General features: G+C 42.2%; 1 protein-coding gene across 3 annotated transcripts in view; it reads left to right on the top strand.

The window, feature by feature from the left end:
* Nucleotides 1-18,106, top strand: part of DNAH12 (dynein axonemal heavy chain 12) — a 180,590-nt gene that overhangs the window by 9,348 nt on the left and 153,136 nt on the right. For all 3 annotated transcript variants that reach the window (XM_073351483.1, XM_073351485.1, XM_073351484.1), the window contains exons 2-9: nucleotides 1,861-2,030; nucleotides 7,105-7,195; nucleotides 7,541-7,567; nucleotides 9,317-9,506; nucleotides 11,217-11,292; nucleotides 12,403-12,561; nucleotides 13,321-13,516; nucleotides 14,427-14,615. In XM_073351483.1, coding sequence (XP_073207584.1) covers nucleotides 1,861-2,030; nucleotides 7,105-7,195; nucleotides 7,541-7,567; nucleotides 9,317-9,506; nucleotides 11,217-11,292; nucleotides 12,403-12,561; nucleotides 13,321-13,516; nucleotides 14,427-14,615 — 1,098 coding nt within the window. The remainder of the gene's footprint in view (nucleotides 1-1,860; nucleotides 2,031-7,104; nucleotides 7,196-7,540; nucleotides 7,568-9,316; nucleotides 9,507-11,216; nucleotides 11,293-12,402; nucleotides 12,562-13,320; nucleotides 13,517-14,426; nucleotides 14,616-18,106) is intronic.

An 18,106-nucleotide genomic window follows, 5' to 3' on the forward strand; every position in this document is an offset into this window, starting at 1 on the left:
TGGAGAATGGTCAGTTTAGATGAGCTATTACCAGCAGGAGAGTGAGTTTGTGTGTGTATGGGGGTGGGGGGGATGTGAGAAAACCTTGATCTATGCAGGAAATAGCCCGACTTGATTATGTAAAGAGTTGTCACTTTGGATGGGCTAGCACCAACAGGAGAGTAAATTTGTGGGGGGGGGTGGAGGGTGAGAAAACCTGGATTTGTGCTGGAAATGGCCCACCTGTTGATCACTTTAGATAAGCTATTACCAGCAGGACAGTGGGGTGGGAGGAGGTATTGTTTCATGATTTCTGTGTGTATATAAAGTCTGCTGCAGTTTCCACGGTAAACATCTGATGAAGTGAGCTGTAGCTCACGAAAGCTCATGCTCAAATAAATTGGTTAGTCTCTAAGGTGCCACAAGTACTCCTTTTCTTTTTGCGAATACAGACTAACACGGCTGTTCCTCTGAAACCATTCTTACATCTAACAATCGCTTTTGATACTAACACACAAGTGAACTGGGCTGTGGCCCTGGTTTACCGGCATCACAAGGCCTATTCAGGAGACAGTGAAAAAAATGGAGTACTAGTGGCACCTAAGAGACTAACCAATTTATTTGAGCATAGGCTTTCGTGAGCTACAGCTCACTTCATCGGATGCATTCAGTGGAAAATTTTCCACTGAATGCATCCGATGAAGTGAGCTGTAGCTTTCCACTGAATGCATCCGATGAAGTGAGCTGTAGCTCACGAAAGCTTATGCTCAAATAAATTGGTTAGTCTCTAAGGTGCCACTAGTACTCCTTTTCTTTTTGAGAATACAGACTAACACGGCTGCTACTCTGAAAACAGTGAAAAAAATGTTGATGCCCAGTCAAGAAAATCCAGAGATGTAGCTGACAGATTGGAAACCTGAAGGACAGAATGAAAAGCGGGGACACCAGCAAAAGCCAGAGATGAGGCAGGTCTGTCAGAGATCTGGATGAAACACTTGACCATATTTACCAGAAGCCTTGATCTAGAAACCGTGCTCAAAACCAAGATTTTCACGTACAGATGAGTTGAGACAAAAAGAACAGTGTAAGTCAAGTTTCAGAGTAGCAGCCGTGTTAGTCTGTATTCGCAAAAAGAAAAGGAGTACTTGTGGCACCTTAGAGACTAACCAATTTATTTGAGCATAAGCTTTCGTTTGCTACAGCTCACTTCATCGGATGCAAGTTGTCAAGTTGTTCTTGTAGCATTTAGAGTCACATTCACCATTTCTAGTTATTTTCTTTTGTATGAACCAAGAACAGAATCAAGCCCTAAATATCCCTTTGTACTTTGGAATTTAAGTACATAGAGTATAGTGTTTTTCCATTCACAGGCACCGGCTTCCAGTTTTCCCTGGGGATGCTCAACTCCTGCTCAGCTCCAGGCCCTGCCCTACTCCACCCCTTCCCCCAAGGACCTGCCATGCCCCCACCACTCCTCTTCCCGCCCCACTCCACCCCTTTCCCATAAGTGCACCCAGTCCCTGCTCCTCTCCCTTACTCCCAGTGCCTCCTGCACGCCACTGAACAGCTGATTCACGGCAGGTGGGAGGCTCTGGGAGGGAGTGGGAGGAGTTGATGGGCGGGGCCATCGGTGGGCGGAAGGCACTGGGGGATGGAGGGAGCTTGGCTGCCGTTGAGTGCTAAGCACCTGCTAACTTTTTTCATGGGTGCTCCAGCCTTGGAGCACCCACAGAGTCGGCGCCTATGTTTCCATTGTAGAAACCTGTGTTGCTTTGGTGTCTAGATTGTGGAAATTATTGTGACTAACCCATTCTATTTCTCATGCAAGTACAATTTAATATAGTAATCTATTAAATTTTTCTTGTTTTATTATGCATTTAGATGTCGTTGTCAAATAAATTGACACCACCCACTGATAAAGAGACTTTGAACAATCGCTTGCCACCTATAGTTTTACCTACGTCATCTACAGCTGGTGTCTCAGCATCACACAATAAACTATTGAAATACCGAAGATTCAAGGAACAGCAAAAGACGCTTAATCAGATAGTGTGAGTTACATATAATTCAGCCAATAAGTTACGTTCAGATTCAGATTAAAGGGTCACTGTATTCCTAGGCAGCTGAGAGGTTTTAATAATCTTTTTTTCTTTCTTAGAGTTTAATGATGATGATACTCATTACCATCAAAGTGTCTTCCATGTAAAATCAATAGCGAGGACCCTAATGGGCTTCATGGAGTCTCTCTGACACTTTACAGGGTCAAAATTCTGTTTGGGGTAGCTTGAGGGGTTTTCTTTGTGGAGTGGAAGGGTTGGGAATGAGTGTCAGTTATGATGGAAAGATTTTCTCAAAAAAGAAGGTTTTGCACTGTTAACTAAAGATGGCCAGACTCTGGATTAGCCTGAACTCCTCTAGAAGATTGTTCTGTAGCTGAGTCCCCGCAAGAGAGAAAACTCTGGTCTCAGCTCTGGCATGCTTCGTTCTGGGCTTAGTGATTTGCATTGTCCCAGAGGAGTGTTGTGGTGATTCATAGATAAGGCAATGATTTAGTCACAGGTATTTTTAATAAAAGTCATGGGCAATAAACAAAAATTCACTGCCTGTGACCTGTCCATTACTTACACTATAAATATCCCAGACTAAATCTTGGGCAAAAGGGTCGCTGCTAGGGAGGGTGTTGCTGAGGTGGGGCGGGGTCCACAGCACTAGCTGCCGGGGTCCACTGCCGACTGGCAGCTGCTCCGGTGCCCCATGACCGCTGCCAGGTACTGCTAACCTCTGCTGCTCCAGCCGTTCCAGGACCGCTGCTGGGGGCTGTCGACAGCAGCTGCTCCGGCCACCCAGGGACCCCTGCCGGTGGCCGCCGACAGCAGCTGCTCCGGCCACCCGGGGACCGCTGACGGGGGCCCTCAACAGCAGCTGCTATGGCCACCAGGGGCTGCCGACAGTGGCTGCTATAGCTGCTCCGGGACTGCTGCCGGGGGCTGCCAAGCAGTGGCTACTCTGGCCGCCCCAAGGATCACTACTCGGGCGGTCCCTGGGGCCAGCCGCTCCGGCCGCTGCTCGGGCGGTCCCCGGGGCCAGCCGCTCCGGCCGCTGCTCAGGGCTGCCTGAACAGTGGCTGGTGTGGCTGGCCCGGGGCCGCTCCAGCAGTGGCTGGTGTGACTGGCCTCAGTGCTACCTGAGCAGCTGGCCCTGGGGTCAGCCACACTGGCTGCTGCAGAAGTCATAAAGGTCACAGAAAGTCATGGAATCCGTGACTTCCGCAACCTCCGTGACAGACACAGAACCCTATTCATAGATTGATATACATTAATATTATACACAAATAATGCTTTACAAGTCCTGTGTATGAACAAGCATTTACAAAGACGTTAGAAGGAGTAATTTCATGTAATTTTTGTAGGTCTGAGTGGTAACTAAATTAACATGGAAATCTATTGCTAAGTTTTATTTGAAAATTATTAATTGCACTACCTTTTAAATTACTGCATTTCTTTTTCTGCAACTTTTTAAGGATGTATGATTGCCCTGTTGGTATAAATGCAAGGATTATGTGGGCTAAGAATACACCTATCAGGTTACCCTGGGAGTAGTGTTGGCATTGAAAGCGTGCGTGTTTGCTTGCTTGATCAAAGATAAAGTGGTGCAAAGAAAGCAATCTAACCTAGGTCTATAGGGTTAAGAAGCATAGACAAAATACATCAGGGCCTCAAGATGATTGAATGGAGACTAAGGCCCCAGTCTAGCAAAGGCTTTAGCACATGCTTAATTTAGCATGTGAGTCTCATTGATGTCAATGGTATTACTAACATATTTAAACTTAAGCACTGTGTAAGTCTTTGTAGGATTGGAGCCATGTTGGTGAAATGTGGTGACAGTACTCAGTTGCATGGATAACGCTAATGTATCTCTCTTAAAAGTATGAGTCATGAGGTAATTTTGTGCACTGCATGCGCGTACATGTTCACACTTTGAAACATTTTTATTTTTACACAAACTATAGTTAAGAAATATATTTCCCCTCCCCCCATTTTCTTTGGAAGTAATTTGATTCCAAAATAGATAAAATAAGGCCTGGATTTTGCAGTCTGGCCCATGCAGGGGGAATTCCTGCATTCGTTCAGAGTCCTATTGCCTTCAGTGGAGCTGAATGCCAGATTGCAAGTGTAAGGGCAGATTGCAGGATCAAGGCCTAAGAATAGTTTAGCACAAGGGAATTGGATTAATACTGAGGAAAAGAGAAGCAATGGTATTTTTATTAATAGCAATAAAAATCAGTTATACAAAGTCATATATTTACATGGTGCCTTACAAGCAGAGAGCAAGGTACCTTGCCCTGGATGTCTTTCAGTCTATCTCAATACAAGCTTAACAAATACAAAATTAAACCGCTGCATTTTTAGTTCTTAATATCTGAAGCCAAATCCTAATCTTCCACTAATATCTGTGGTGGCAGAGTGAGGCCCCTTGGAATGCTCAGAATGTTAACTATGTCACATTGGTAATTTATTATACAATAAAATGACTGCTGACATGCATTCTGATAGGCTGAGAAGGTTCTCTTGAAGTCTGATATTAAATTGTCTTGTTAAATTAATTCTCCTTGAATAACGTCAGTTATGATCCTCACATTAGTGTCATTGTTGGCCTAAGATACATTATTTGAAGCTATGTTACAAGATAATTTCATAGTCATAATCATGCCATCAGTGGGGAGTTCTGCTTAAATACTGATACCTATCCTTAGACCAGGGGTGGGCAAACTACGGCCCAGGGGCTGCATCCAGCCCTCCAGACGTTTTTATCCTCCCACCCATGAGCGGGGTCCAGGGTTTGCCCCGCTCCGGCACTTCAGCTGAGGAGTGGGGTCGGGGGCTTGCCCCACTCTGCATGGCTCCCAGAAACAGTGGCATGTCCCTACTCTGGCTCCTATGCATAGGGGCAGCCAAAGGGCTCCGCACGCTGCCCCTGCCCCTGCAGCTCCCATTGGCCATGCCTGGCCACGCCTCCGTGTAGGAGCCGGATGGGGGACATGCTGCTGCTTCTGGGAGGTGCTTGAGGTAAGAGCCACCTGGAGTCTGCACCCGTGACCCCCTCCTGTACCCCAACCCCTTCCCACCCTCAGAACCTCTTGGTCCCAGCCTGGAGCACCCCCCTGCACTCCCAACCCCTCATTCCCAGCCCCACCCCCAAGCCCGCACCCACAGCCGAAGCCCTCACCCCCTCCTGCACCACAACCCCCAATTTCATGAGCATTCATGGCCCACCATACAATTTCCATACACAGATGTGGCCCTCAGGCCAAAAGGTTTGCCCATCCCTGCCTTAGACTGTACACTGTGTGACTAGCTTTAAAATAGCATTAATTCCATTCTTGTTAATCATAAATGTACTGTTGAGAAAGAGAAGATGATAGCTCTGATTTGTTGAAAGGGACACTATAAAGCTGAAACGTAGTTAGTTTTGAAAAGAAATTCAAAATAGTTTCAGGTACTACACCTGTCCCTGAGTCCCCTTGCCAATGTTTGTGGATTTTATAATCACATTTTTCTACTTTGTAAAATGATTTTTCCCTTATTGATTTGTGAAAGCCCCACACAAGGAAACAGTAAAACAGCTGTCAAATACTTAAAGTAAAGAAACTGAAAAATGGACAACAATCAGTTTTTCCTCTTTCATCTTTTTCAATTTTAAATAATCTTGAGCAATAATAGATGAATAATTTTCAGATGAAGTGTGATTTTTTTGTAAATGGTCTCTTCTAAATTGTGATTATTTTTTTAAAATATTTTATGTATATTTAGAAATTTTGATAGATACACTTATAAATGTCAAATAAAATATTTTAAATTTAAAATGTGGAAGACATGAAATGTTAGGAATAAACCTGTAGTCTCTAAAATGATCTTGTTCTGTTATGTATGTTAAGAATGGGCTTGCTAACTGTAATCAAATATGTTATTGCTATTTTGATTTTTAATTTGTAAACTAGATGGCCAATTGTAATGTGATACCAATACATGAGAATTAAGAAAAATCCACTCTTGATGTTGAATACAGTCCGATGCAACATTAATCAAATAAAGAATACATTAGGTGGGAATATTAAAACGCAATTTTAATGTCAAACTTATTGCCAATGAGTCTAATAGTGATTGACTATTGTTCTAATAGGACATGTCTCCCGTACCATATGTCTACTGCTAGCAAACTCACTGTGCCAGGTTCACCCTCATGGAGATAGGTTATAGAGTGATCTTACAAATTTAGCTGCACTGCAGGAGGGATTCACCTCTAGGAAAGGATGATGGCTGTACTGCTGCGACCTTCTTCAAGAGGGTTTTCTTTGAAAACTGTGGGGGAGGAGAGTAGTGCATGTCTTAACCAGCCTGGCCTTTCCTGGTTCTCAGTTCCCTGGCAGACTGAAATTCTGAGAGTGTAGCCCCATAGACTTATTGTCACTTGGGGGATCTGCAGCCCAAATTGTACTGGGGGATGCATCTGGAACACTGTATACATATGTTCACTTGTCAATGTACAGTATACTCACATTAAGCGGGATGGGGTGCAGTGTTTTGATTGCTAAGATCAACATGACAGGCCAACACCAGTCATCTAAACTTTTCTAATGGCCATTTAATTTTTTTAGTTATTTATTTTTCAATTTATAAATTCATGCAGTAAAAAGGAGAACATGTTTTTAGCTTCTTAACATATTTAAAAAATACAATTAGACTTCCTCAGGAACCTCACTTTACTCAATCATTGACAATGCACAATTGGTTGGGACCTACTGTAGATGCTTTAAAAAAGGGGTAGAAGTAAAAATCAATCAGGGTACCAGTCTGGTGTTTAACTCATCATGTTCAACTTAGAATGAATGTGAACATACACATACACAGACACATACAATATTTTCTTTTGACTGTGACCGAGATATGGGTATCTCACTATATAAGAGAAGAGAGAGCAAGTTGGAGAGTCTTACTCTATAGAGTTGGAATAGTTGGTACACATGAAAAAGGAATTTGCAGCACTTTAAAATGACTGTATTATGTTATTTTTAAAATATTATGTACAAGTTTTTAACATTGTTTCCAACTATAAACTATACTTCAGAATTGACCGGGCTTTAAAAGATTATAAAGCAACCATGGAAGAAAAGTATCAGAGAGTTCCCACACCTCCTGAGCCAGAACTACCTTCTACTGTGAGTTTTTAATTCCTTTTAGCTGTAATGTTTAATTTTGATCACGTTATCTTTGATTTTTGTTGATGATGTATTTAGTCTCTTATCTGCAAATGTTTAGCAAATTAGGGCCTAATCTTGCATTAAATCATAAATAGCTTGACCCATGTGAGTAGTTCCACTGAAGTCAATATATAGATGCATACATGTTTGTAGGGTAGAGCCCTTGAGTAGCAATAATATTTGTTCAGATTGAGAATCAAGATTTATATTAATGTATTAGTTTTCTGATTTGGCTTATCATTATTTCCACTCTTACTTTGATATATGACTTATTTTTGTTATATTTTCATTTTATTTTTATAGATGAACAGTGAACAAAAAAAAAGAAGAGTGAGTTAAATTGTTTACTATTCTTCTTTTCTTAAAAGAGATACTGCATGATTCCTATGCTGAAATAATACAGAAATTGCATGTGTGTGAGGAATTAATAGTGTTAAATTAGGCCAGTTTCTAACAGTTGCCTTTTGGAAGATGTGGCTGTCATGCTGTCTGGAGTGGCTCAGGGCCGTGAGTGCCTACCTCAGGGCAGACTGCCAAAAACAGGATAGACACCCCAAACCGTTGGTATGTTCTATAATTAGATTTCATCAACCCAAGTAACAAATGTGAACTCCTGGATCCAGGGCCGTCCCTAGCCATTCTGGTGCGCTCCACAGCCCCAGGCCTCCATGGGGGCAGTGCAGGGGGGAAACCGCCCCCTAGTCCCAGCCCGCTCTGGTCTGCTCCCCTGGCTCCCAGCCTTGAGGGGAAGGGGGGACCTGCCCCCCAGCACTCGCCGGCGGTGCGGCTGGGAGCCAGGGGAGGGGAGCAGGCTGGGGCCGGGTCGCTCTACTTACTGCGAGGTGAGTGCAGGCCCAGCCCCTGCAGCAGTTCTCAGAGGAGTGGGGGCAGGGCTGGGTCAGAGCAGGGGTGGGAAGAGGCAGGGCTGGAACGGAGCAGGGGCGGGGGCGATGGGGAAGAGGCGGAGCAGGGGCTGGAGCAGCATGCAGCTGCGCAGGGCACCAGGAAATGTGGTGCCCCAAACTGCCTGGTGCCCTATGCAGCTGCGTACTTTGCATATGGGTAAGGACAGCCCTGCCTGGATCACTATAACAGTCTTACCATCGAGTCACAGACAGTCCCCTTAGACTAGAGAGCCTATCTTGCTACCCAGGCAAGCTGGACTTAGTGATAAATGGTCACTTACACCACTGTTTTTCAAAGCTGGGTCGCAACTCAGTACTGGGTCGCAGCATGTAAGGCACTGGGGTAGGGCATGTAAGGGGTGTGTGTGTGGTGCCTGTGGGCGAGAGTTGCATGAAGCCGCTTGCGCGCCTCCGCCTAAGAGCTAGACATGCTGCTGGCTGCTTCTGGGGTGCAGCGCGGTCAGCAGTGCTGGGACAGGCGGGAAGCCTGCCTCTGCACCCTGGCTGCGCCACTGACCGGGAACCACCAGAGGTAAGTCCACACCCCAATCCCATGCCCCAGTCCCCTACCCCAGCCCTGAGCCCCCCAAAACTGAAACCCCTTCCTGCACTCCAACCTCTCATCCCCAGCCCACCCCAGAGCCTGCACCTCCAGCCCAGAGCCCTGACCCCCTCATTCCTGGCCCCACCCCGCAGCCCTCACCCCTGCACCCCAACTCTCTGCCCCAGCGCTGAGCCCCTCCCGTACCCCAAACCCCTCATCCCCAGCTCCATTGGATCACGGGAATCAACAGTTTTCTTCAACTGGGTCCCCAGAAAAAAAATTTGAAAACCACTGACCTTTACCAAAAATCACAAAATATACAGGTTCCAGTCCCAAGAGACCAGTCAATTGATTTTGAAATGAGCATGAAGTGCCTTAGAGGAGGCTATCTATTTTGTTATCAAAGTCACAAAGATGTGCTCCACAAGCATTAGCAGAAACTGAGGCAGGAAAGAGAACAATACACCGTCTCTGAGTAATGGGGCAGGCAAAATTTTTTTACCTGTCTTGGAGCAGCCTTCAGTGTACTAGTTATTACTTTGATAGGATGATAATCCCATTGATACCCTGACTCGAGTGATGAAAGTCTGGTTTAGAGGATTAATGATTGTGATATTATTGTCCTTTCAGACCAACTATCTCTTTATGAAGAAGTGTGTGGAAAGTAATCCAGTAGTCCCTATTCAGCAGCAGTGGCTGACCTCCATGCTCACTCTGGTGCCTCAGTCCCTCATGGAAGGCAAGGACAGAGAATTCCTGGTTGAAGAGCTTTTAGATGAAGTAACAAAGGATTTTGAAATGAGCATGAAGAGATGTGTGGGTAAGAGCGACAAGATACATTATGTTAATATTAATGTATGAATATGTACATGTTATAATCCATTCAAAATGGTGCTGCAGAAAATCATCACTGGGGAAAAAAAGGGATGTCCTTATCTCGAGTTAACTAACTTGAAGTAGTATCGTAGTGAAGACAAAGCAGTTTGTAGTTTTCACCTGAATTAGCAAGACGAGTTAAAGATTATAGAGGCATCTAGTCTTTAACTCATTCTGCTTACTTATGTGAAGGCTATAAACTGTCTTGTCTTTGCTTGGTTGTTACCTTTGATTAAATAATTTCAGTTACTTTACTTGAGTTAAGAACATACCTATTTTCCTACTGAAGACACAACCTTCTTGGTTTATCCCTGCGTTACTCATCATTTTTATGTTAGAGAGCCCTTTTTTCTTGCCTCTTCTATTTCAGGGATATTAGCCTTTATTGTTCATTAATCATATTTTCTCACAAGCACCCTCATCCTTTTTTCCCATGTTAGTTCTTACGCATGGGCAAGCTCCTGGTAAAAATCTGCAAAGAAACTGTGTTATCCGTCAAATCTCTCCTGAAAACTTAACATCTGTCATGTTGCCTACAAAATAATTGATAACAGCTAGGCAGCTGGTGTAATCAAAATTGTCTCACTGTTACTTTGTGCTGCTCCCCCATCTGCTTGTTTTTCCTGCCTGTTGTCTCTCACAATATAGATTGTAAGGAACTGTCTTTTTGTTATGTGTGTGTATATAGTGCCTAGCTTAATGGGCACTATATACACACTTGATTTCTTATCAGGCCTCTAGGTGTAACAATAATACAAATAATATAATAATTTATGTTTGAATTAATTTTCTTCTACTTTCTACTGTTATTAAAGTAAACATTATAAACAACATCATGGTAAGGTGAAGATGAACCAAATAACAAATGCCCTTCTTACTTTCTTTTATTTTGCAAGTTATAAAGTGAGGTGCTTAAAACTGGAACTGAATATTTTTTGTTGGAAATGATTTTTCATAGACATTTCTGAAACTTGTTTTCAAAAGATTTGAAAGTGGAATTTTAAAACTAGATTTTTTTTTAATCTAAAGCTTCCATAATTTTTTTCTGCACTAAAAGTTTCTGAAACTGCAAAAGTATTTGTGACAAAATTTTATACCCAATATTTTTGTGGCTAATATTTAAAAATAATAGGTTGGGTTATTCTTTTAATTTAAAATGTTGTCGGCATGTTCATAGTGTCCCTACTACTACCAATGCTCTTTTGAAAAATGGGAACTTTAATGACCACTTTTAGTCTGGAACTTGGTTTAGAATTTGATATGAACAAGATGGCACTTACGGCAGCAGAATGCCCTGTCAACATACTCTCCAATGGAAGTTTTTTTAAATGTTCTAATTATTTTACATGTTAAGCACTATTTATCCAAAACCTTATGAAGATTAAGGGACAGTTGGATGGGAAAGGAGATTCCTTATTTAATATCAGTTATCCACAAAACATACTTGACAATACAAACTTTTAAAATAGCCTCATCAGGGACCTTTGTGGGGGGAAATATTCTGAAGATTTGAGTGATAGTTAAATCTCCATCATACCAAAGTTTTGGTCCTCTCCAGGGAAAGACAGAGAAAATACCTGCCAGTTTCCGTTTGTGCAAATTAAAGATAGTTGAATTTCCTTCTGATGGTTACATATTTATAAATGCATTCTAGTTCGAAGTGTTCTTGTGAAACCTGATGTAAAAGGACTTGAAGATGAAAAGGAAGGACCGTTACCAGTATCGCCTTTGTGAGTAAATTAAGTTAAGAAATAGCCTAGTGACTAATCACGCTTTAAGTTACATGTAGGCGACTCTTACTGAGATGTATAAACACAATAATGGGATAAGTGGACTCCTAGTATTGATTCTGCAATTCAGCAATAATCAGGCTCTTGTTCCTATATAGCAATTTACATCCAAATGAATCATTAATTCTTTAACATTTTTTACTACAGGGCACATTTTGGCATCCTTGCTCACACAGAGCATCACCCTTCTTCAAGAGTAGTTCTATATGAGGTCAATGGGACTAATGAAGTAAGGTGTTATTCAATATGAATAAGGATATCAGACTCTGGCTCTGATTATGCAAATCATAAAGATCATGTTGCCCATAACTGAAATGTAGCCACCTCTAGAATGAAATGCGGCTTTTCAGTGGTAGAGAGCAACAGTGCACTACACTTTGGGTGTCTCATCCTGCAATCATTGAAGTCGATGGCAAAGCTTCCACTGACTTCAGTGGTGCGGGATGCAGCTCTAAGACAGGAAGTGAAGAATATCATACCCAGTTGAATCTGTAGGGAGATTTAGGTAGAATATAACTCCCTAATTTGGAATTTGACTAGGACAGTGTTCATACAAATACTCTCTTGAAAAGTGCAATGGGAATTTTAATGACCAGTTGTAGTCTGGAACTTGGTTTTGAATTTGGTCTGAAAGATGGCAATTATGGCATGCCCTGTCACATTTTGTTGGTATATTTATTTAGAAGCAAGAGTGCCATTTGCTGAATCACCAGCACTTGCATCTCTCACTCAAATACTAATCCAGTCTGACCCTTCTGAGTTAATAACATCTGATGAAATCACAGTTTATGATGGTGAAACTGTGGTAAAACCAGTTGATCTGAAATAGAGTGTATTATCTCATGGATGAGTGGGCAGTTTATTTACATAACTTCCACTACATTTTGTTGAAGATATGCGCATAACACCCTTTCATGCATAAGTGTGTGTTTGTATATATATTTATTTTATTTTAAAAATCACACTTTTTAGATCTAGAGGATATTTTACTGAAGTTCTTTAATATGTTGTATTGTTTGTTCTCTTCACTTGTTGCTTTTACTTTTTCAGAGGTCTGGATTTTTCCAGACCATGGCATAACAGTTTTATACAAGCAAGAAGTCAGATCCTCACAAACTTGCACATTCTTCATCCTACTCTGAAAATTTTACTGGATATTGGTTACACAACATTTTCCAAATTACTAATAGTGGACTTGTCAAATGTCAGGTAAAATATCTTTTGTTGAATTAAGATTATAAATGTTGGCTATATGAGCAGTGTTTTTGTAGTCAATAAAAATTGTATGAAATTGCAATTTATTTTAATTTGATATATGAATAATGAAATGCTTAAAGTGTTATTTTGGGTCTTCAAGGTCCTATAAGTAGGAAACATCACACTGTAAAACATTTAACATAATTTTCCTACTCTGTGCTGTGCACAAATAGTTTATCTGCTCGTACATTATGAGTAATATCAGTACGTTGGGAGTATGTTCTCTTAGGGCCAGCTCATGAGCAGTAGAACTCAATGGCTAAATTCCCATTGACTTCAGTGGGCCAGGATGTGACATGTAGTAGGATTGATTCCCTGTAGTTTTACCTGAAGAAATTGATATAGTCTCTTCTAGCAAGATTGCTAACTTTAGGGAAACTTCACCAATGCTCATTTCCCACTATTACATGTTCCCTTTACTATTTACATTTGGTTATTTTTCTCCAATCTTTATAGTTGATAGATTCAGTTTTATCTTCCTTACCATTGTTGCTGATCCTGTTCCCAGTATCAGTTCTTCTTTAGTTTTGGGGCTTTTCAATCTGACTGTAAGAGGGCCACTTAGGCTTACCTTTCTTTAAAGAAAGAATAGACTGCATAGTTAGGTAGATATAGTATAGCACTAAGATCCCAGTTCTACACAGTTGTTCTGTTAGATTGTAGAATTTAATTTTCAAATCAGTCCTTCATTTTTCTTTTTCTGGTAAACAGTTTGAAAGGTCCAATTGATTGTGAATCACTGAAGAATGATGTTTCTTTAAACTGTTCAAAAACAGAAGAGAAATTACTGAACACATGGTATCCAAGAGTTGTCAATCTCTTCACCAGAAAGGAAGCATTAGAGGGTGTAAAGTCAGATAAAGTTGATTCTTTCTATAACTGTGTGGCTACACTTATGTCTAACCAGGTGAATATCTTTTGAACCTACAATAGTTAACTTTTATATGTAATAATTTGGTGATTTTTAAATAAGCCAGTTCAATATACCATCTCTTATTTTTAATTAAAAATATTATTGTTAACTCTCCATTGCCTGGCATCCAGTTAGATTAGGAAAATATATTGTCAGATTTTTAAAAAGTTTTCTTTAGTAAAAGACTTAGATAGTATTAAGTGTTTTTATTTTCCCCAAGGTGAATGAAAACTTTAGACATAAAACAGTTCAATAGTCTTTTTCAAGAGAGACAATCACTTGAAACCTAATCAGTTAAAAAAATGAGATAAAATTGATGAATTCCCCAGCCAGTTTTCATGGTTGCAAAATTATATTTCCCATATTTTAAAAAAAAATCCTCTACCCTGCTGCTGTGTTTTAAAACAAACACACACATACAAAGAAGGGAAATTGACTAAGGACCTAGTCGTGCAAATACATAAACATATGAATAATGTTCAGTGGGATTAAAGTTGCTCATGTGTAAGTGTGTTCAGGATCAAACCCTGAAAAAAAATTATAGGAAAAAAGTTGAAACTAATGTATACAAAGGACTTTCAAATGCACAAAGTAAGCAAACAAAAATTAAAGAAAAATATTTATCTGTCTGTCATTTATAGTAATGCTTGGGTGTACTAGTAATATTAGTTGTGTTATTGTAACAATAGCAGATAAAAACACTTTGACAGAAGTGGGTGTTACTTTTAAGGGTCTGATCTAATGCCCCATTGAAGTCAGTTGAAGGACTCCTATTGATTTCATTAGACTCTGGGCAAGGCTCAAAGTACTGAAATAAAATGGACATCCTGATTTATTTAAAAAGTGGAAGAGATATAGTTTTCTGTGTTCTCATGTAATAAAGTCAATGTGTGGTATTGTCTAGTTGAAAGAGCTATTGAGAAGAACCGTTGAAGCTTATGTGAAGCTCTTTGATCCTGAAGACAAAAGATGGCTGCCATTGTTTAAGATGGAATTGACTTTTGATGATGAGAAAATGGAGTTCTATCCAAACTTTCAAGATCTGGAAGAAGCCATTCTGTTTATAGTGACCCGGATAGGGCAGACTCTGCAGGTGCAGTTTAATCTTTATTTACCTCCGGAGTTCGTATGTGTAACGTTACAGAGTATATGAAGATGTTAATAATTTAGGATCATATCCTGCCCTGGCCAGAAGAGAGTTTAGAAGCAGAAATGTAGCCTGGTGTATCTTCTCTGCTGCAAATATTCTGCAATGCAGAGCATGATTCCTTATGGCAGTCAGGATGTTGAGCTCTGAGGTGTGTTTTGGTGTGCCTTGGATCAGGAGCAGAAGTAACTTGCTTATGTGCCATCTAATGGTTAGTATTTGCTGCCAATGGCAACATATGCACGAAACAGTCTGAAGAGGGAGGCCTGGATGCCCTCTGTCTCACAGACTATTCCCTAGTGAGAACATTGTGAGCAGCTTGACAAATAGAGTTTGGACCCATAAAACCCAACACTTCTTCTTTGAAGCGCATCCATTCCACTGTAGGTTTATGCACACCTCATGCACAGTTGTTGGAGATTTTTCCCTCAGCAGTACCTCTTGGGGTGGCATGAGTCCCCTTTGCTGCCTCACACCCCTGCATGCAGGTATAAAGGGCAGAGCCATCCCTGACCCCCATCAGTTCCTTCATATGACCAGTAAAGGTTGTTGGAGCTGTTATCCTTGCATTTGAAAGTTCTACCCTCTTTAGTGTATATAGTACCTGTTGTGTTAGTTTTAGGCTAGTTTAAATTTTTGTAGATAGTTTAGATGAAAGAGTAAGTTTAGGTTAGTATTTAATAGCATAGAATCACAAGTTTCCGTTTTGGTACTGGTACCGGACTCATGCCTTGCTCCCCTTGTTTTAAGACCTATCACTCAGGTGACAAGTCTATACCAGTGAATGACCTGCATCCCAGCTGCCTTGAAAGTCTGGGGGAGGTGTATGTGAGTGACAAAGGTGACATTTGTAGGGGGTTCAAGCTCTGCTTAAAGAAAAAGCAGCTAGACTCAACAATCTGCTCATGGAGCCTGCAGTTTTCCCGTCTTCAGATCCTTCCTGCACAGAGCAGGTACCAAGCATGTTCAAATCTGTTTGGAGTGCTCCCCTTGGTCTGACTGACTCAAGAGGCAGACCTTTGTCAGCAGTAGCAAAGAAGAGGCAATATAAGTCTTCTAAAGACTCAGTACCGGCATTTTCTAGATCTTCAGCGAAAGCAACAAGTGGAGGCAATGACACAGAGGAGTGCTCAAAGAAGAGGCACTCCCAGGCACAGTCCTTAAACCAAGAGGGGTCGCTCACTCCAGAGCCTACGATGGGCCCGTTGAAACTGATGCCTGAAGTGCCAATGCACCTTTCAATACCACAGAGCCAAGAGCTCTTTTCTGGTGCCATCTACGACCAAGGCTTTTGATGCAGTTTAGTAATTATTGAACCTGTCAATACCCGTTTCCCCAACTATTCAGGACTTCTCACCAACACTGGGATCTGCCATATATGCTTCAATGGTTCCGGCTCCAGCCCCGATGCACCATTCAGTACCAGTGGCTGCTACGGTAAGTGCACCTCAGGAGGATTCCATCTAGAGGGAAGCTAGTGATGATCTCGCCAGTTCCTCTATCTGCAGACTTGGAACCGGTCTCACCAGTACTGACAGGGTCAGCTCCTCGTCAACCTGAGGAAGAGGGCTCTTCATCAGACTTTGATGACTTTGAGGTAAACTCTTATGTGTCTCAGCTGATCTGTTCAGCAGACCCCATGCTCAGCATTCCAAGGACCAATGGCCTGGACATAACTGGGTCCCACCTCCATTTCAGTGGGCCTTTTGCTACCCTTGGGGCTTCCCTCCACAGTGTAGAGCAGCTCTACTCCATTCCCACCCTGCTATGTTGGCTGGGCATTGGGAACATCTACAACAGGACAGCATCTGCCTATCTCCAGTACCGGGTCTGGTACCATGCACAGGGACCCGTGTACTTTGGATTCGTCTAGGGAGGAATTGGAGAAGGCTCCACCTCAACAACCCTTAACCTGTTCTTCTCTGTCACCTGAGGAGGTGGTGATAAGAGTCTGCTTCTCCCCTTTCTAATGATTATAAAGCTCATCAGGACTTGTTGAGGAAGATTGGCTGCAGCTTTGGATATCCAACTGGAAGAGGTAAAAGAAAAATCACACAGGCTTGTGGTAGCGGCATTCCTGTAAAAGTCAGGAGTCTTACCTAGACAGCTGGCTAGTAAGAAGCCAGTCCAGATCTCAGATACTGTCCAGCATGGCAACTATACAGTCCACCTTTGACACACTGGGGCTCCTAATCAATAAGCAGAAATCTACCCTGACTCCTGTAGAGAGAATAGAATTTATTGGAGCAGTCCAGGGCTCTACAAAGGCCAGGGCTTTCCTACTAAGGCTGAGATTCCAAACAATGGAGGTCGTTGCTGTAGCTCTAAAGGGACATCCTGTCACTACATTATGAAACTGCATCAAACTTCTAAGGCATATGGCAGTGTGCACTTGTGTGGTGCTGCGTGCCAGAATGCACTTCAAGGAGCTGCAAGATTGGCTAGCTGTGGTGTAGTCATCAGCCTGCCATCATACAGAAATGGTTATTCAAGTACTATTCAGGTCTTGTTCTCCCTGGACTGATAGAACCTTCAGGGGTTTGTGTGGGAGTTCCCTTTGCTTCTCCACAACAGGCAATCACCCTGGTCACAGATGCATCGAATTTAGGTTGGGGAGCTCACTTAGGACCCCTTTCAGATGCAAGGTCTCTGGTCTTTCCAAAATCTAAAGCGTATTAGGGAGCTTTGGGCCATCCATTTGGCTTGCATAGCATTCCTTCCACATATCCCGGGTCAGAATTTCTTGGTGTTTGCCAACAATACAACAGTCATGTAACCAAACAACGCGGGGCCCAGTCCACAAAAGTTATGCCAAGAGGCAACTCTGCTTTGGAATTTTTGCGTTGCCAGTTTTATCAACCTGAACGCTGCTTACCTTCTAGGAATTCAGAATACTCTGGCAGATCACTTCACCAGGTAATTCACAAATCACTATGAGTGGTCTCTTCATCCAGAAGTGTCCAGTTCCATTTTCCAGCTGTGTAGGACTCCCCCTGTTAGCAACAAAAGCAAACAAAAAAGTCATTTTTTTTGTTCCCAAGCAGGCAACAGCCCAGGTTCATTGACAGATGCCTTTCTCCTACCCTGGTTGAAGGGCATGCTGCATGTCTTCCTGCCATTCCTGTCCAAGATCTTGTCTGAAGTCAAACAAGACCATTCTCGCCATATACTAATAGCCCCAGCATGGGTCCATCAGCATTGGGTTTTGACTCTAATAGCCCTATCAGTAAGATTTCCACTGTTACTCCTGCAGGATGCAGATGTGATCTACCACGGCCTCCTACTTCATCCCTCCTGCATGCCCTTCACCTGACAACGAGGATACTTTATGGCTTACATCCTTGGAAGGAGGTTGCTCTAAAGGAGTGCAGGAAGTTCTTCTAAATAGAGAAAGCCTTCAACTAGAACTGCTTACCTTCCTAAATAGACAAGATTCT

This window comes from Lepidochelys kempii, chromosome 7 (genome assembly GCF_965140265.1).
Source record: "Lepidochelys kempii isolate rLepKem1 chromosome 7, rLepKem1.hap2, whole genome shotgun sequence".
In the NCBI taxonomy this organism is placed as follows: Eukaryota; Metazoa; Chordata; order Testudines; family Cheloniidae; genus Lepidochelys; species Lepidochelys kempii.